This window comes from Salmo salar, chromosome ssa20, assembly GCF_905237065.1.
Source record: "Salmo salar chromosome ssa20, Ssal_v3.1, whole genome shotgun sequence".
NCBI classification, from domain to species: Eukaryota; Metazoa; Chordata; class Actinopteri; order Salmoniformes; family Salmonidae; genus Salmo; species Salmo salar.
In genome coordinates this window covers 4,810,172-4,830,611 of record NC_059461.1, presented here as the reverse complement: position 1 = coordinate 4,830,611, position 20,440 = coordinate 4,810,172, and the positions used below count along the sequence as shown (strand labels likewise).

Sequence of the window (20,440 nt, the reverse complement as noted above, 5' to 3'; positions counted from 1 at the left end):
GATTTTGGGTTGGACCTGGTAGGTTCCATGATAATTTGTGTGAAATTGAGGGCATCTAGCTTAGATTGTAGGACGGCTCTCACCTCTCTCTTTCCCTCTCCCCACCTCCCTCTCCAGCTCCAGCATTAGTCAGTTTCTCTCTTTCTCTCAATTCAATGGGGCTTTATTGGCATGGGAAACATGTTTACAGTTCAATTGGGCTTTTTATTGATTTATTCAACCTTTATTTAACTAGGCAAGTCAGTTAAGAACAAATTCTTATTTTACAATGTCGGCCTCCCCGGCGAAACCCTCCCCTATCCCGGATGACGCTGGGCCAATTGTTGCCTGCCGTATGGGACCCCCGAACACGGCCAGTTGTGATACAGCCCAGGATCGAACCAGGGTCTGTAGTGACGCCTCTAGCACTGAGATGCAGTGCCTTAGACCGCTGCACCACTCATTTCCCATGTTTATTGGCATGAGAAACGTGTTTACATTGCCAAAGCAAGGCTGGGAGGTTTTCTGCTTCTCTCTCTGCTTCTCTCTCTCTCTCTCTCTCTCTCTCTCTTTTTTTGGGGGGGGTTGTCTCAGTCAGGTAGTGTCCCCCCCACCCAGACATTGCCTTTCCACCCGTAGCATGTTAATTTGTCAATATAAAGATGTAACTCTTGTCGAAGCCCATCTGTTTCTCAAGATGAACGCTCCTGAATGGTCCACTTAATTTTCTCTCTGCAAATGGCTGATGCGTTGGGGCGACGAGGCCCTTTGAAGCACCAACAGACTGGTGGGAGTGAGGAAGAGAGAGTAAGTGAGACAAAGAGAGTGAGAAAGGAACAGAGAGATGTGCAAGAAAGGGCGTTTTATCTGCGATTCATTTGGACAGCTTTGCATTGGTTTCTATAATGAGGTAATAAATTAGCGTTATATGAAAAAGTGGAGAGCGTGTCATGGAGGAGATCAATTGGGTAGGACTCGCTGTGTGTTTATATCACTGGTGGTTGAGGTGTAAATATGTTTGGCAAGCGAAGTGATGCTGAGAAAGAGAGAGCAGTCACAGGTTTGTCATACACACAGTACAGAGGTACGCACACACAAACAGGCGGGTACAGTATGCATACAGTACATGCCCGCCTGCCCACACAAACATAAACATGCACTTGTACTAGTGAATGCAGCTATTGTCTATATTTGGTTGCTGGCAGAGCACTTTGTGCATATAGATGTCAAACATTTAAAATGTGTAATCAGAGCCAGCAGGTAAAACTCTGTTGATTTACAAATTAGCATCGTCCCTGAAACTGTAAACACACGTAGTCTCTAACAGTGTCAGAGTGGCTCTAAGCATCATGCTGTGATGTAACAGGGTTCTCAGTGCACACAGGCATGGCAAGGTTTTTCTTAAAATATATATATTTGTTATCATTTGTTTCCCTGAGCCTCCGTTTGCCATTGAAATGCTCAGTCTGATCATATGGGCATGTTGATACAAATGTACATATATTTACATACACAGCCCTGATTGGCGGATAGGATCGTAGACTCTAGAGCCTACCCCGCTTACCCCTTCAAAGTAGGAGGATACATGTGCAAATAAAATATGACTGGTCATTGGTCAGAATAATCAGATTGTGATGTCATGCCGTCTTTCGGATGGGACGTTAAACTGACTGTGGTCTGTGGTCACTAAAGATCCCATGGCAACTATCGTTAGAGTAGGGGTGGTAACCCTGGTGTCCTGGCTAAATTCCCAATCTGGCCCTCATACCATCACGGTCACCTAAATCATCCCCAGTTTACAATTTGCTCAGTCATCACCCCTCCTCTCCCCTGTAACTATTCCCCAGGTCGTTGCTATAAATGAGAATGTGTTACCTGGTAAAATACAAATAAAAAATACAAATGGTGTGTGTCAAAAAAGTCCATCCCACCTGAACAGGCTGAAATTCCAGGTGTTTCTTAATGTTCTTACACTAAAGGGTATTATCCTGATTTTCACCATTTTAGAGTGTTATTTCAACCTCATGGTCTGGAAATATGTTTTGTTTTTTTTGTTCTTATTTATTATTATTTTTTACAGGAAAATCTCATTTTTGACTATACATATTAAAGGTTAGGATTGGGGACTGGTAATCTAATCCTAGAACTGTAGTTAAGAGTAATTTCTGGTTAGGCAATAAAACATGATATGGTGATTGAATAAAATAAAGATGAATAAAACAGTCATAGAGATCTGTCGTATTCGCTCCAACTGTAGTAACTTTGTCCTTGAGGATCAACAGCTAATCAAAAAGGTAGCTAGCTATATGTACAGCATTAGCTAGACATCTACAGAAAGGACCGCAGTCAGAGACAATTTCCATAGACTGTCACGAGAGATTTATCTGAGGTGAGTCGGTTGATGTCAGTGGTTTCGCCATCATAGCCCTCTATCTTTCAATGAGCGGTTTGGTTTTAGCTCCTGTCCTCTCTCCTCAGCTCTCTGACCTTCAGGGAACAGACATGATAAACAGACCTCTGATGGAGGCCATTACTTCAAGCTGTCAGCTAGTGGTGCACAGAGATAGGACAAGGTTAAGTGGCTTGCTCAAGGGCACATTGGCAGATTTTTCAACAAGTTGTCTCTGCGATTCAAACCAGCGACCTTTCAGTTATTTTGCCCAACACTCTTAACCGCTAGACTACCTACCACCCCCCAGGTTTACTGCTTCCCTTCCCACTAGCGTCCCCTGGCTGTCCAATGAAAACACTCAATACTGAATCAGGCAAGGATGGGCATAGGAGTTTTTCCTCACTGTGTGACCTGCCCCCCAAAAAACTCCTGGCCTTAGTCATTAATAAAAACATTTTTTTTTACTTCTAAGAAATTAAAAGTTCTCCACCATGAATAATTGATTTTATCCAGATTATTTTAATGTGTAAAATATGTTATAATAATCATCAGAAGAACATCAGAGACTGTTTCATGTTGTTCATTTGCTCTCCCTTGCTCTCCTCTCTCTCCCATGCGCTTCTCTCTCCCCTGCTCTCCTCTCTCTCCCCTGCTCCCCTCTCTCTCCCCTGCTCCCCTCTTCCTCTCTCCTGCTCTCCTCTCTCTCCCCTGCTCCCCTCTCTCTCCCCTGCTCCCCTCTTCCTCTCTCCTGCTCGCTTCTCTCTCCCCTGCTCTCCTCTCTCTCCCCTGCTCCCCTCTCTCTCCCCTGCTCTCCTCTTCCTCTCTCCTGCTCTCCTCTCTCTCCCCTGCTCCCCTCTCTCTCCCCTGCTCCCCTCTTCCTCTCTCCTGCTCTCTTCTCTCTCCCCTGCTCTCCTCTCTCTCCCCTGCTCCCCACTCTCTCCCCTGCTCCCCTCTTCCTCTCTCCTGCTCTCCTCTCTCTCCCCTGCTCCCCCCCTCTCTCCCCTGCTCCCCTCTTCCTCTCTCCTGCTCTCCTCTCTCTCCCCTGCTCCCCTCTCTCTCCCCTGCTCCCCTCTTCCTCTCTCCTGCTCTCTTCTCTCTCCCCTGCCCTCCTCAATCTCCCCCCTGACACTCCTCTCTCCCTCTCTCCTGCTCTCCTCTCTCTCCCCTGCCTCTGCTAATCAAAGTCAAATCAAATCAAATGAAAATGTATTGGTCGCGTACACAGATTTGCAGATGTTATTGCAGGTGAAGCGAAATTCTTGTGTTTCTAGCTCCAACAGGGCTGTAATACATAGCAATAAAAAAAATACACACATAATCCCCCCCCACGCCCAAAAGAAAATAAGGTCTATATGATGAGCCATAACTAGAATACAGTATATATACTGAATTAAAATATAAGCGCAACATGTAAAGTGTTGGTCCCATGTTTCATCAGCTGAAATAAAAGATCCAAGAAAATGTCCACATTTCTAAAATGCGTTTTACAAATTTGTTTACATCCCTGTTAGTGAGCATATCTCCCATTTGCCAACATAATTCACCCACCTGACAGGTGTGGCATATCAAGAAGCGGATGAAACAGCATGATCATTACACAGGTGCACCTTGTGTTGGGGACAATAAAAAGCCACTCTAAAATGTGCAGTTTTGTCACATAGCACAATGCCACAGATGTCTCAAGTTTTGAGGGAGCCTGCAATTGGCATGCTGACTGAAGGAATGTCCAACAGAGCTGTTGCCAGAGAATTTAATGTTCATTTCTCTACCATAAGCCGCCTCCAACGTCGTTTTAGAGAATTTGGCGGTACGTCCAACCGGCCTCACAACCGCAGACCATGTGTAACCACGCCAGCCCAGGACCTCCACATTTGGTTTCTTCACCTGCGGGATAGTCTGAGAAGGGTGCTGAGGAGTATTTCTGTCTGTAATATAGCCCTTTTGTGGAGAAAAACTAATTCTAATTGGGTGGGCCTGGCTCAGTAGTTATATACAGTAGGATGAGCCTTGACTAGAATACAGCATATACATATAAAGTGGGTGAAACAATATGTAAACATTATTAAAGTGACCAGTGTTCAATGACTGTATGTACATAAAGCAGCAGTCTTTAAGGTGCAGGGCGGAGGCCGGGTAGTGGTGACTAGTGGTGACTTGCCTGGAGATTGAAGCTGTTTTTCAGTCTCTCTGTCCAAGCTTTGATGCACCTGTACTGTCTCCGCTTTCTAGATGGTACCATGGTGAACAGGTCGTGGCTCCGGTGGCTTCTTGGCCTTCCTGTGACACCGGGTGCTGTAGATGTCCTGGAGGGCAGGCAGTGTGCCTCCTGTGATGTGTTGGGCTGACTGCACCGTTACGGACAGTGCAATTGCCATACCAGGCGGTTATACAGCCCAACAGGATGCTTTCAATGGTGCATCTGTAGAAGTTTGTGAGGGTCTTTGGGGCCAAGCCAAATTCCTTCACCCTCCTGAGGTTGAAGAGGCGCTGTTTCACCTTGTTCACCATGCTGTCAGTGTGAAGGGACCATTTCAGGTTCTCAGTGATGTGCACGCCAAGGAACTTGAAGCTTCTAACCCTCTCCACTGTGGCCCCCATGGGGGTGTGCTCTCTCTGCTGTCTCATGTTGTCCACAATCAGCTCTTTTGTTTTGTTGACGATGAGGGAGAGGTTATTCTCCTGGCACCACTCTGCCAGGTCTCTCAACTCCTCCCTGTAGGCTGTCTCATTATTGTTGACAATCAGCCCTACCTCTGTTGTGTCTTCAGCAAACTTGATGATTGAGTTGGAGATGTGCATGACCACGCAGTCATGGGTGAACAGGGAGTACAGGAGGGGGCTGAGCATGCACCCCTGTGAAGCCCCTGTTTTGAATATCAGCGTGGCGGAGGTGTTGTTACCTACCTTCACCACTTGGGGTCGGCCTGTCAGAAAGTCCAGGACCAAGTTTCACAGGAAGGGGTTCAGATCCAGGGCCCTAGACTTAGTGATGAGCTTGGAGGTCACTATGGTGTTGAAGGCTGAGTTGTAGTTGATGAACAGCATTCTTACATAGGTATTTATCTTTTGCAGGTGGGATAGGGCAGTTTGCAGTGCAATGGTTACTGTGTCGTTTGTGGATCTGTTGTGGCAATATGCAAATTATAGTGGGTCTAGGGTGTCGGTGGAGGTGATATGGTCCTTAACTAGCCTCTCAAAGCACTTCATGATGACAGAAGTGAGTGCTACGGGGCGATAGTCATTTAGTTCAGTTACCTTCACTTTCTTGGACACAAGAACAATGGTAGACATCTTGAAGCAAGTGGGCACAGCAGACTGGGATATGGAGAGATTGAATATGTCCGTAAACACTCAGGCCAGCTGGTCTGCACATGCTCAAATGACTTACTCACGTCGGCCAAGGACAACGAGAGCACACAGTCCCTGTGAGCGGTGTTAGCTCGTCTGGGAGCAAAGTGTCAGTGTCTGCGACAAATATGGTATACCGTATTTTACAATATACCAGTATTGATGCACAGACTGGTTTGGGTTTTTGCCTTCTATAATGGTATTTGAATGTTTGGTTTGTTCAATGTGATACGGTGTGTGTAACGTCCATTTTTATAGTTTACTTCATTACTTCAGTCATCTCTCTCTGCTCTCTCTCCATGCCATTTTCCACACAGACCAAGCCCTGCACCCTGTCACTCAAGGAGCACATTGTTGTTCCTCAACCACGAGACACTTGCGTTCAGTCTGCATGGTCAATTCAGTGCATGCAACAATGATGACAACGATGCTGTTTTCACTTTGCTTCTTAATATAAATCCACTTGCATTCTATAATTACACAAATAGTTTGTGTTTCTTAAATCTGCCAACAGCTGGTTTGTCTTTTCTTAGTAAGTTGGGCCTAAATCTTGTCAGCCACTAATTGTTAGCCACTAATGCTAATTGCTAATGCTAATCGCTAGCTAGCTAATAAATATACTGAGTCAGGCAAACGTATTAGCTATACAGCCTTATAACACCAGTGATGGTGTAGACCTAAATCAGCATGTTGTTTGTGCAACAGTATCTTCTAAATCAAAGAGGAATACGTGAAGCAAGGATATGTTAGCTACATGAAGTAGCTAAGAGAAAAGGTTCAATGTAGCCAAAGATTTTAGGGTCCGCTAGCGTAGGAAACACTTGTCAACACTTTGGTTCCAATCCTGTCACAATAACTCCTCCATGGCTTTTTTACTCGTTATCATGTCAAACAACACGGTATTCAAAGTGTCCATTATTATACTTTAACAATATAATTAGAATAATCATTCTGTTTCCATGATTCCAACAGTTCACTCAAGTGTTTTGCTCTAAATCGCAAGTCACATCGCAATTGCGACATTTGGTTAAAAATAAGGCCTAGATTGTTTGCCCATATCGTGCAGCCCTACATGGCAGTGTGGAAATGATCTCAAATGAGTGCAGGAAATGCAGAAATGTATGAAAATGCTTAAAATGATTTTGGGTTGAAGTTCAATTGAACAGTATAAAAGAATGGAGAAAGATCCTTAGAATGTATGTGTTGCCACCCTAGCATAGAACATTTACAACATAAAATACTGTCAAATACCATCATACTGTCCAATTCTTTTAAAATACAGTGATATGATATTTTAGCCATATCGCCCAGCCCTACCGCGACGTGGCTGGCTTTCCCTTTACAATCCATGATTGTCTAGTCTCTGCCACATACGTCTCATGTCTGAGCTGTTGAATTGCGACTCTACTTTGTCCCTGTACTGTCGTTTTTCCCTCTTTGATTGCCTTATGGAGGTTGTAGCTGGTCTGTTTGTACATGTCCATGTTCCCAGTCACCTTGCCATGATTAAATGCAAGGGTTTGTGCTTTCAGTTTTGCATAAATGCTGCCATCTATCCAAAGTCTCTGGTTTAGATCCTTTCTAATCATCACAGTAGGAACAACATCCTCTATCCACTTCCTGATGAACCCAGTCACAACAACATCCTCTATCCACTTCCTGATGAACCCAGTCACAACAACATCCTCTATCCACTTCCTGATGAACCCAGACACAACAACATCCTCTATCCACTTCCTGATGAACCAGTCCCAACAACATCCTCTATCCACTTCCTGATGAACCGAGTCACGAGTCAGTATATACGTCAATACTATTCTCAGAGGTGATTTGGAACATTTCCGAGTCGGTGATGATGACTGAAGAAAATTATCTTGGGTGGAAATGCGGTCAGCATTTAATGGTGAGGTATTCCAGTTTGGAAGAACAAAAGGGCTTGAGTTCCTGTGTGTTACCACAATCACATCATGAGTTAATCATGAAACAAACCGCTCCGTATTTTTTTGGGTTGGCGTGATGGACAGAGAACCCTGCTGGCTAAATGGACGGGGACAATATATCCGGAGAGTGCCATGGTTCCATAAAACCGAGTATGCTACAGTCCCTTATGTCACTCTGGATATGGTGATATGGTCCTTAACTAGCCTCTCAAAGCACTTCATGATGACTGAAGTGTGTGCTTCAGGGCGATAGTCATTTAGTTTAGTTACATTTGCTTTCTTGGGTACAGGAATATTGATGGAAATCTTGAAGCAAGTGGGGACAGCATGCGCTGAGGATGCGGCTAGGGATTGCTGTCTGGGCCAGCAACCTTGCGAGGGTCAACATGCTTAAATGTCTTACTCACTTCTGCCACTGAGAAGGTGAGCCCACAGTCCTTGGTAGCTGACCGCGTCGGTGGCACTGTGTTATCCTCGAAGAGGACGAAGAAGGTGTTTAGAATGTCCTGGAAGAAGGACGTGTTGTGGCTGGTTTTCCCTTTACAGTGCGTGATTGTCTATAGACCCTGCCACATACGTCTCGCGTCTGAGCCGTTGAATAGCGACTCCACTTTGTCTCTGTCCTGATGTTTTGCCTGTTTGATTGCCTACGGAGGGAATAACTACACTGTTTTTAACCGGCCATATTCCCAGTCACCTTGCCATGGTTAAATGCAGTGGTTTGTGTTTTCAGTTTTCAGCCATCAATCCACAGTTTCTGGTTTGGGTAGGTTTTAATAGTCACAGTGGGTACAACATCTCCTACACATTTCCTGATGAACTTAGTCACCGTGTCCACGTATTCGTTGATGTTATTTTCAGAGACTACCCGGAACATATCCCAGTCTGCGTGATCAAAACAATCTTGAAGCATGGATTCCGATTGGTCAGACCAGCATTGAATAGACCTTAGCACGGATACTTCCTGTTTGATTTTCTGCCTATAGGAAGGGTGGAGCAAAATGGAGTCGTGATCAGATTTGCCAAAGGGAGGGCGGGGGAGGGCCTTGTAGACATTTCAATAAGTTGAGTAGCAGTGATCCAATGTTTTCCCAGCTCGAGTACTACAGTCAATGTGTTGGTAGAACTTTGGTAGCGTTTTCCTCAGATTTGCTTTGTTAAAATCCCCAGCTACATTGAATGCGGCTTCAAGATATGCGGCTTCCAGTTTGCAAAAAGTCCAGTGTAGTTCTTTGAGGGCCATCGTGATATCGGCTTGAAGGGGAATATACACCACTGTTACTTTAACCAAAGAGAATTCTCTTAGGAGGTAATACGGTCAGCATTTTATTGTGAGGTATTCTAGGTCGGGTGAACAAAAGGACTTGAGTTTCTCTATGTTATCACAATCACACCATGAGTCGTTAATCCTGAAACATACACCCCCGTCTTTCTTCTTCCCGGAGAGTTCTTTATTCCTGTCTAGGCGATGTACTGAGAACCCAGCTGGCTGTATGGATGGGGACAGTATATCCCGAGAGAGCCATGTTTGCGTGAAACAGTATGTTACAATGCTTGATATCTCTCTTGAAGGAGATCCTTGCCCTGAGCTCTTCTACTTTATTATCCAGACACTGAACATTAGCGAGTAATATACTCAGGAGCGGTGGTGTGCATGCCTCCTGAGTTGGACTAGAAGTCCACTCCGAATACCTCTTTACCGCCAGCAGTGTTTTGGAGCAGCCTCTGGAATAAGTTCAATTGCCCTGGGGGGTACGAACAAAGGATCCAATTCAGGAAAGTCGTATTCCCGCTCTGATGTCCAAAAGTTCTTTCCGGTTGTATGTAATAACACAAAAACATTTCTGGGCTAATAATGTAAGAAGTAACACAAAAAAAAACGAAATACTGCAAAGTTTCTTAGGAGCTAGAAGCACAGCTTCCCACATTTAACCAAACCCCATCTGAATTCGAGATGAGGGGGTGGCTGCCTTAACCTGTTAATCCATGTCTTCAGCGCCTGGGGAGCTGTTGTTTGGGGTTAAATGCCTTACTCAATTGCAGAACGGCAGATTTTCGGATACTTGCCCAACGCTCTTAACCGCTAGGTCTGTTCGAACAGTCGTGCCAAAGAAACCTGGGTAACTTTGTGTTAGAAAAGATACCAGAAGACAAATGTTAAATTCTTAAACCTACTTATCTGCAAAGACTGCTCACCTTCAAAAGGCTTTTTTCATTTCTTCACTATTTGAAAAATAGTGAATAAATGTAGTCAAAGGCACTCACCTCCGCGTCCGATGATAGCTGCCATGTTTGCGTCTTCCCATGTCTCTAATGCATCCATTTCTGTCTGTGGTTGTGTCCAACTTGATGTCTGCTGCCTCGGCATTCCCCTCATCAGCCTTGAGTGGCTGGCAGGTTGTTGTCTCAGTGCTGTGGATAGATAGAAAAAAAGAAGAAAAATGGATTTAGTTGCATTCTCTCTCTCTCTCTCTCTCTCTCTCTCTCTCTCTCTTTATAACTCCTTGTCATGTTTCTTTCCCCCCCCCTCTCTCCATAGATACAGTGCCTTCAGAAAGAATTCCTATGCGTTGACTTATTCCACATTTTGTTGTGTTACAGCCTGAATTCAAAATGGAGTAAATATATTTTCGTCTCACCCATCTACACACAATACCCCATAATAATGAAGTTACATTTTAAAAATGTTTGCTAATATATTCCAAATTAAATACAGAAATCAAATTTGTATAAGTATTCACACCCCTGAGTCAGTAGTACTTTGTAGAAGTACCTTTGCCTGCGATTAGAGCTGTGAGTCTTTCTGGGTAAATCTTTAAGAGCTTTCCACACCTGGATTGTGCAACATTGCCATTATTATTTTCAAAATTCTTCAAGCTCTGTCAAATTGGTTGTTGATCATTTCTAGTCAAACATTTGCAGGTCTTGACATAGATTTTCAAGTATATTGATCAAAAATATAAACCCAACATGAAGTGTTGGTCCTATGTTTCATGAGCTGAAATAAAAGACCCCAGATGCATTTGTTCTTTGCCAAGATAATCCATCCACTTGATAGGTGCGGCATATCAAGAAGCTAAACAGCATGATCATTACACAGGTGAACCTTGTGCTGGAGACAATGAACGGCCAATCTAAAATGTGTAGTTTTGTCACACAACACAATGCCACAGATGTTTTAGGTTTTGAGGAAGCGTACAATTGGTATGCTGACTGCAGGAATGTCCTCTGAGGATGGATCAACATCATTGTAGTTACTCCACAATGTTAACCTAATTGACAGACTCAAATGAAGGAAGTGTGGCAAAGCAATTCACTTTTGTTCTGAATACAAAGCGCTAGGTTTGGGCAAATCCAAAACAGAGCATTACTGACTACCACACTCCATATTTTCAAGCATAATGGTGGCTCGAAAATGTAATTTTCAATTCACTTTCCTCCGGCTAAAGACATCTTCCTCTCCCTCTACTAAAGTCAGCCTCTTCTCCCTCTACTAAAGTCAGCCTCCTCTCCCTGTACTAAAGACATCCACCTCTCCCTGTACTAAAGACAGTCTCATCTCCCTCTACTAAAGACAGTCTCCTCTCCCTCTACTAAAGACAGTCTCCTCTCCCTCTACTAAAGACAGTCTCCTCTCCCTCTACTAAAGACAGTCTCCTCTCCCTCTACTAAAGACAGTCTCCTCTCCCTCTACTAAAGACAGTCTCCTCTCCCTCTACTAAAGACAGTCTCCTCTCCCTCTACTAAAGACAGTCTCCTCTCCCTCTACTGAAGACAGTCTCCTCTCCCTCTACTGAAGACAGTCTCCTCTCCCTATACTAAATATAGCCTCCTCCTCAGACATGGGCGAGAACACACAGAAATGCAGCCCAAATGGCACCCTATACCCTATGTAGTGCACTACTTTTGACCAGAGCCCTATGAAGTAGGGAGAGGGAGAGTGTTTTTGGGATGCAGACCCTAGATAACACCAGCAATCAGCTATTCCTCACTCAAATGAGCTGTCAGTTGAAATGCAGTTATTTACATGCTTCAGTTGTCCTGACATCTTCTGAAATTATTTTTTGCATCTCGAAGTCTCAAGGTTGGCAGGCGTAGCAATGGGGAGGCTTTGGCAAGTTGAACAGTCAAAGCCCAAACAGAGATCCTTGAGTTTGTCCCTCTGTGGAGAAACCACGGCTTATATTTATTGCAAAGCAGCTACCATCAGATGACCCACATACTGAAACTATTAGGCCAAAAGTAGTGTACTATATAGGGAATAGGGTGCCCTTTGGGAAGCAACCCCAGACTTCTCTGTGCCCTCTCCTTATTACCTTATTGTGTTTTAGTCATGGAATATTGGAGCGTAATTACACATCCTTTACAGTGTCTCTGTCCGATTGTAATGAGAAGATAACCAGGAGCTGTTTGCCTCCTCTCCCTCTGTTAAGGACAGCCTCCTCATCTTCCTCTGTTAAGGACAGCCTCCCCTCTCTCTCTGCTAAGGACAGCCTCCCCTCTCTCTCTGCTAAGGACAGCCCCCCCTCTCTCTCTGCTAAGGACAGCCTCCTCTCTCTCTCTGCTAAGGACAGCCTCCTCTCTCTCTCTGCTAAGGACAGCCTCCTCTCTCTCTCTGCTAAGGACAGCCTCCTCTCTCTCTCTGCTAAGGACAGCCTCCTCTCTCTCTCTCTGCTAAGGACAGCCTCCTCTCTCTCTCTCTGCTAAGGACAGCCTCCTCTCTCTCTCTCTGCTAAGGACAGCCTCCTCTCTCTCTCTCTGCTAAGGACAGCCTCCTCTCTCTCTCTCTGCTAAGGACAGCCTCCTCTCTCTCTGCTAAGGACAGCCTCCTCTCTCTCTGCTAAGGACAGCCTCCTCTCTCTCTCTCTGTGAAGGACAGCCTCCTCTCTCTCTCTCTGCTAAGGACAGCCTCCTCTCTCTCTGCTAAGGACAGCCTCCTCTCTCTCTGCTAAGGACAGCCTCCTCTCTCGGCTAAGGACAGCCTCTTCCTCTTCCTCTGCTAAAGACAGCCTCTTCCTCTGCTAAAGACAGCCTCTTCCTCTCCCTCTGCTAAAGACAGCCTCTTCCTCTCCCGCTGCTAGACAGCCTCTTCCTCTGCTAAAGACAGCCTCTTCCTCTGCTAAAGACAGCCTCTTCCTCTCCCTCTGCTAAATACAGCCTCCTCCTCTTCCTCCGCTAAAGACAGCCTCCTCCTCTTCCTCCGCTAAAGACAGCCTCCTCCTCTTCCTCTGCTAAAGACAGCCTCCTCCTCTTCCTCTGCTAAAGACAGCCTCCTCCTCTTCCTCTGCTAAAGACAGCCTCCTCCTCTTCCTCTGCTAAAGACAGCCTCCTCCTCTTCCTCTGCTAAAGACAGCTTCCTCCTCTTCCTCTGCTAAAGACAGCCTCCTCATCTTCCTCTGCTAAAGACAGCCTCTCCCTCTGCTAAAGACAGCCTCCTTGTCTTCCTCTGCTAAAGACAGCCTCCTCCTCTGCTAAAGACAGCCTCCTCCTCTTCCTCTGCAGCCAGAGTCAGAGGCTCAGAGCTTTCCTTTCTCTCCCACCTTGTTATTATAGACTGAGGGCCACACACACAAACACAGGCGAGAACACACATGCATACACACAGACATACTTTATATAGATTTTTTTAATTTAACCTTTATTTAACTAAGCAAGTCAGTTAAGAACAAATTCTTATTTTCAATGACAGCCTAGGAACAGTGGGTTAACTGCCTTGTTCATGTATGTATGTATACAAACACACGAATGTGCACACACACGCACGCACATACACACACACACACACACACACACACACACACGTCTGCAAGGGCCTGCAGTGTCAAACGAATTTTGTAAAAGTTCAGCCTGGGTGCGCTCCAACACGACGGTGCATTTTAAAGGTGATGGGTTCAATGAAGACAGCTAATGCAAGCTAGACTGGGTGGTTAAAATGATCAAAGGACGGAGACTGAGGCTGATAGAGGAGAGGAATATTTAAATGTGAACATGATTTTTATTCTCGTTTTTTTTGTTCCGGGGGGGGGGGGGGTCCATGAAGGACCCTTTCCACAGAGGGTTCTACATGGAACCCAAAATAATTATACCTGGAACCAAAAAGGGTTCTACCAGGAATAAAAAAGTGTTCTCCTATGGGGAGAGCCAAAGATCCCTTCTGAAAGCCTTTTTTCTATGAGTGTAAATTGATATTTGCAGTGGCAGTTGCATATACCGTTTTCTATTTTGAATGGGTGCTGATGGCCAAGTTAAATATCTTTGCAGATTTGTCTTGACTCTAGTAGTAATATCTTTGCAGATTTGTCTTGACACTAGCTATATCTTTGCAGATTTGTCTTGACTCTAGTAGTAATATCTTTGCAGATTTGTCTTGACTCTAGTAGTAATATCTTTGCAGATTTGTCTTGACTCTTGTTGTAATATCTTTGCAGATTTGTCTTGACTCTAGTAGTAATATCTTTGCAGATTTGTCTTGACTCTTGTTGTAATATCTTTGCAGATTTGTCTTGACTCTTGTTGTAATATCTTTGCAGATTTGTCTTGACTCTAGTAGTAATATCTTTGCAGATTTGTCTTGACTCTAGTAGTAATATCTTTGCAGATTTGTCTTGACTCTTGTTGTAATATCTTTGCAGATTTGTCTTGACTCTAGTAGTAATATCTTTGCAGATTTGTCTTGACTCTAGTAGTAATATCTTTGCAGATTTGTCTTGACTCTAGTAGTAATATCTTTGCAGATTTGTCTTGACTCTTGTAGTAATATCTTTGCAGATTTGTCTTGACTCTTGTTGTAATATCTTTGCAGATTTGTCTTGACTCTTGTTGTAATATCTTTGCAGATTTGTCTTGACTCTAGTAGTAATATCTTTGCAGATTTGTCTTGACTCTAGTAGTAATATCTTTGCAGATTTGTCTTGACTCTTGTTGTAATATCTTTGCAGATTTGTCTTGACACTAGTAGTAATATCTTTGCAGATTTGTCTTGACTCTTGTTGTAATATCTTTGCAGATTTGTCTTGACTCTTGTTATCTTGAAAATGTATCAATTTGTTTTTCATTCTGACTAACAGTGCACAATTAAGCTCTGAAGTATCTTTTATATCATTCTCACTGGCCTTGGTCATCTATCACGCTAGTTTAATTCCCACAACCCTTTACATGAAAAGAGCCTGAAATATGACTATAATCAGCACTAACAAGCAGAACAAGAATAAAATGTTGATTTCTTGTGTTAGCTCCTGTTGTTATTGTTAGTTCCCTGTGTGATCTTGATAAAGGAGTTCTAGAGGTGAACTGGGCACAAGGCTCTCGTTACCTAGAAGGCTATGGTTGTTTGTTATTCCCTGTCAGAGCTGAGAGCTGGGGCTGATGAGAATTCTAAATGAAATCGATTCTGCCATCACCAATGCACTCTCCCTTGATCCTGCCTGGCCCAGCCAGGAATTTATGGGAGAAACTTTCTAAGCTATAAGCGCTTCGATTTATCGCAGCCCGTGTATACCTGTGAGCTCCCTCTCTCTGTCGTTCTCTTCTACCTCTCTCTAAGTTTCAGAGCCATATGAAATCCTTTTGTAATAGTAATCCATAACCACTGGCTGCTGGGAGTGCCTGGGAGGGAGTGTTTGAAGGTACATAAAGGGGACTATTCAAAGCATAGTCTCACTGACAAAAGCCTTTAAATGAACACCAACAGAGAAGGGATTTAGTGCTTGTAAAAGGAAAGTACTTGATGGGGAGAAGTTATGTGGACTGTAATCGCCAGGAATCCTGGCAGAACCTGTGACATGTAGAAAACAAATGAAAAGACAGCTAAAATAAGTCATAGGTTGAGGAGGACTGTCAGAGCCTGCACTAAGGTGAAAACTGCTCTCTGTAGGGAAATAACATGCTTTCTATGCCATCAAGACGTGTTCTTGTTAATATAGCAGGGTTTACAAAGGTATACCAGTTCTATTCCATTCCAGTCTTTACAGTAAGCCAGTCCTCCTATACCTTCTATGCCAGCCTCCTCTGAAACATACCATCAAGATTTGTTTTCCCGAATAAAGATGAACACGGTCACTCTTGTCATAGTAATGTCATTTTCCAATGGTTCTCTGCTTAACCACTTCCTGCTGTTGTGGAACACTAATAGTGGAACCATCAGCAGTATAATCTGGGTTGTGTGTATCAGAGTGACTCCTGCCTCCTGGCACAGTGGCACAGGCTCCGCTCCGCTCTGTTGCTCTGTCATGTGGCACTGTTGCTATTGTGGTGTATCATGTGGAAGAAGGGGAAAATAACAGTAAAATCTATACTAGAGAGAGAACGTGTGTGTCTGCCTGTGCGTGTACGGCTATGAGCGATGTTTTACCATGTAACCCAGTAGATACAGCCAATGAACAGACAAGAAGAAGACATCTGTTGAACGCAACTGAACCAAACCATCTGGACATCTGTTGAACTCAACTGAACCATCTGGACATCTGTTGAACTCCACTGAACCAAACCATCTGGACATATGTTGAACTCAACTGAACCATCTGGACATCTGTTGAACTCAACTGAACCATCTGGACATCTGTTGAACTCCACTGAACCAAACCATCTGGACATATGTTGAACTCAACTGAACCATCTGGACATCTGTTGAACTCAACTGAACCATCTGGACATCTGTTGAACTCAACTAAACCATCTGGACATCTGTTGAACTCCACTGAACCAAACCATCTGGACATCTGTTGAACTCAACTGAACCATCTGGACATCTGTTGAACTCAACTAAACCATCTGGACATCTGTTGAACTCAACTAAACCATCTGGACATCTGCTGAACTCAACTGAACCATCTGGACATCTGCTGAACTCAACTGAACCATCTGGACATCTGTTGAACTCAACTAAACCAAACCATCTGGACATCTGTTGAACTCCACTGAACCAAACCATCTGGACATCTGTTGAACTCCACTGAACAGTGTTTCTTTAATGTGGTGTACTGTACATAGACAAACCACACACACACGCACACACACACACACACACAGCATCTCTAATGACAGTGTAAAAAAAGTTATAAAATCAAATGGGAGATTTGCATCCCCTGTGAATGTAAAGCTGACATACTTGCCTCCTGCATGGTAGTTTCTATATTTATCATTCCTACTCTCTGTACAGACACTTCCAAATGGAGTGTTAACCCAAAACGTGTGGGGGAAAACGTCAGACAATTTGCATGTGATTTGATGACAGCCAGGCCATCTAGTGAGATGGAGATGATACATGGAAGCGTCTGGAGCAGAGTGTTGAATGGAGCCTCCACAGTGATATAACAGAGGGATTCTGATTCTAGAACAGCCTTTATGTTCCAATCTTCCATTCCTTCCACTACTGATGTACTGCTGTGACCAGATATGTTCTTACAAGTACAGTAGGACTAATAGCAGTTGTATGCCCCTGAGGCAATGTGAGTACTGTTTATGAAGAGTTTATTTCCAAAATGCTATATTTTTCACATTTGTGTGTATTCAATAGAAATGATTACTTATGGGTACCTTCATGTGTGTGTAAAATTATAATGTCAGATTTCTTATTCATAGATTTTAGGTGTGTATTAAAATGGATTTTTGGGAAACGTTATATATCCATTATTTAGCTAGGATGGAATGTTAATATGCTGTATATTTGACTGTGTTATGTGGTTGTAAGTCGCTCTCACCTTGCTATCTTAAGATGAATGCACTAACTGTAAGTCGTTCTGGATAAGAGCGTCTGCTAAATGACTAAAATGTCAAATGTAAATGTTTAACATCCAGAACTCATACAACTGTATTGATTCATTTTGTCAATGTTTTTTTGTCAAATGTCTAATTTCTACAGTTGTTTATTAAACATGTAGTTATTTGTTACATTTGACTGTGTAAAACCTAGCAGAACTACTTATATAGCGTTTTGCAAAAAAACAGGAATTCAAACATGTCTGTCATTGAACAAACCCATGCCATGATTAGATAGTGAAAAAACACACCAATCTCTTTCGTAAGTAACCTAATTTACCAACGTTTCTGAAAATGGATATATAACGTTTTGGAAATAATATTTTCATATTTTTATTTTTTAGGCCTACTCTTAACTGGTATTGTGTGAAGAGATTCATTATGAACGTAAGATTCCATTCAGTCCTTCTCATGCACTTTACCTGGTCACTGTGAACGGGTGTTTTCTGTTTTGCAAGATGTGGGTAATTTTGGTTGCCATGCCAGCCACATGCACTGTCACGTTCTTCAAAATGAGCGGACCAAGGCGCAGCGTGCATTGAGTTCCACATCTTTTTAATACAAAGTGAAACTAGAAACAAAGCCACAAAACTTACAAAGAACGTGACGTCGTAGTGCCCAAACACATTAACACAAACAAACAATATCCCACAAAGCAGGTGGGAGATAGGGCTTCCTAAATATGATCCCCAATTAGACGCAACGATTACCAGCTGCCTCTAATTGGGAAACATACAAAACCACCAACATAGAAATACACATCCCCCCCCGTCACACCCTGACCTAAACCACTATAGAGAATCCAAGACCTCTCTATGGTCAGGGCGTGACATGCACAGGATAGATCCTGCCAATGTCAAAAAGATCTGTCTGTGTCTAATAGAACTTGTGAATAACAAGAAGCCCTATTGGAGGAGATACTAGGAAGGATCAATACATCTAGCCCCAAAACAGGAAGGAGAAGCAAAAAAACAGATGGTAGATCAATACATTAAACAACAACATGACCCCAGCCTGTCAGGGAGATGGTAGTATGCCAACATACAGTATATAAGCCTACTGTTGTAGCAACTGATCCCAATGCATGGATTATGGTCCTCCTCGTTGACATTGACACATTACATTGTACATTTTATACAGTCGATAGGCAGAGAAGACAAACATGGTGAGACCGGAACCAGTCCTGAATACAAAATGGTGGGTTGCCAGGTCTGAGAATGAACAGTAACTTTTGGGGAAACCTTGGTACAGGCAGTGGGCTTCTAAACACATCACTAAGACAGAATCAGTAATGGCAACTCAGGGTGATAAGTCCGCTGTCAATGCACAGTACTACTACCCTGAAACCACAGTGAAGATGGTTGTAAGGTAGTAGAAGTGCACTGAAATAAAATCTAAACGTATTTGTCACTTGCACAGAATGCCGCAGGTGTAAATGGTACAGTGAAGCACTTACTTGCATGCTCTTTCCTCAACAGTATCAATATAAAAAAAATATTTACACCTGCGAATATCTATCTGGCCTTCTTTAGACATCTGGGATGCTGGCCTTCTAGGCAGAGTTCCTCTGTCCAGTGTCTGTGTTCTTTTGTCCATCTTAATCTTTTCTTTTTATTGGCCAGTCTGAGATATGGCTTTTTCTTTGCAAAACTGCTTAGAAGGCCAGCATCCCGGAGTCGCCTCTTCACTGTTGATGTTGAGACTAGTGTTTGCGGGTACTATTTAATGAAGCTGCCAGTTGAGGACTTGTGAAGCGTCTGTTTCTCAAACTAGACACTCTAATGTACTTTCCCTCTTGCTCAGTTGTGCACCGGGGTCTCCCACTCCACTTTCTATTCTGGTTAGAGCCAGTTTTAGCTGTTTTGTGAAGGGAGTAGTACACAGCGTTGTACGCGATCTTCAGTTTCTTGGCAATTTCTCATATGGAATAGCCTTCATTTCTCAGAACAAGAATAGACTGACAAGTTTCAGAAGAAAGTTCTTTGTTTCTGGCCATTTTGAGCCTGTAATCGAACTCTCAAACGCTGATGCTCCAGATACTCAACTACTCTAAAGAAGGCCAGTTTTATTGCTTCTATAATCAGATAACAGTTTTCAGCTGTGCTATCATAATTGCAAAAGGGTTTTCTAATGATCAATTAGCCTTTTAAAATGATAAACTTGGATTAGCTAACACAACGTGCCATTGGAACACAGGAGTGATGGTTGCTGATAATGGGCCTCTGTACGCCTATGTAGATATTCCATAAAAAACCTGACGTTTCCAGCTACAATAGTCATTTACAATGTTAACAATGTCTACACTGTATTTCTGATCAATTTGATGTTATTTTAATGGACAAAAAAGTAGCTTTTCTTTCAAAAACAAGGACATTTCTAAGTGACCCCAAACTTTTGAATGGTAGTATATATATATAGTGCTTCTACAAAGCATTGACTCGGGGGGTGTGAATACTTGTGTAAATAAAATATTTCTGTATTTAATTTTCAATAAATTAGCAAACATTTCTAAAAAGATGTTTTCACTTTGTCGTTATGGGGTATTGTGTGTAAATGGGTGATATATATATATATATTTTTTTTTTATACATTTTAAATTCATGCTGTAAGTCAAGGGGTATGAATACTTTCTGAAGGCACTGTGTGTATATATAAGCAGGGGTAAAGTGGCTGAGCAGCAGGATCAGTATACAGCTATGCTCTAATATACATACCACTTAGCCTACCACTTGGAATGCATGCCCAACACGTTGCTTCATTCTGTGGCATACAACAAGTGGCATACTAAAAGGGCTGAAGTCAAGGAAGTGTGTGTGTGTGTGTGTGTGTGTGTGTGTGTGTGTGTGTGTGTGTGTGTGTGTGTGTGTGTGTGTGTGTGTGTGTTTGTGTGTGATCTTCCTTCCCCAGTTGCAGTGGGTGAGTTGAGCATTGGTTGGGTCCCTAGCCACTCCTCTGAAGTTCAGCAAGGCTAATACACTGTTCATTACCCCTGTCAGTGCTAGCAGGAACAATAGGTCATCATTAT

The 20,440-nt window shown here is 43.2% G+C and overlaps 1 protein-coding gene across 1 annotated transcript in view; it reads right to left on the bottom strand.

The window, feature by feature from the left end:
• The window catches only part of LOC106579824 (serine/arginine repetitive matrix protein 4), a 226,344-nt gene that overhangs the window by 27,898 nt on the left and 178,006 nt on the right, over positions 1-20,440 (bottom strand). Inside the window, exon 2 of the mRNA XM_014160030.2 lies at positions 9,925-10,071. Within this exon, the coding sequence (XP_014015505.1) occupies positions 9,925-10,071 (147 nt within the window). The remainder of the gene's footprint in view (positions 1-9,924; positions 10,072-20,440) is intronic.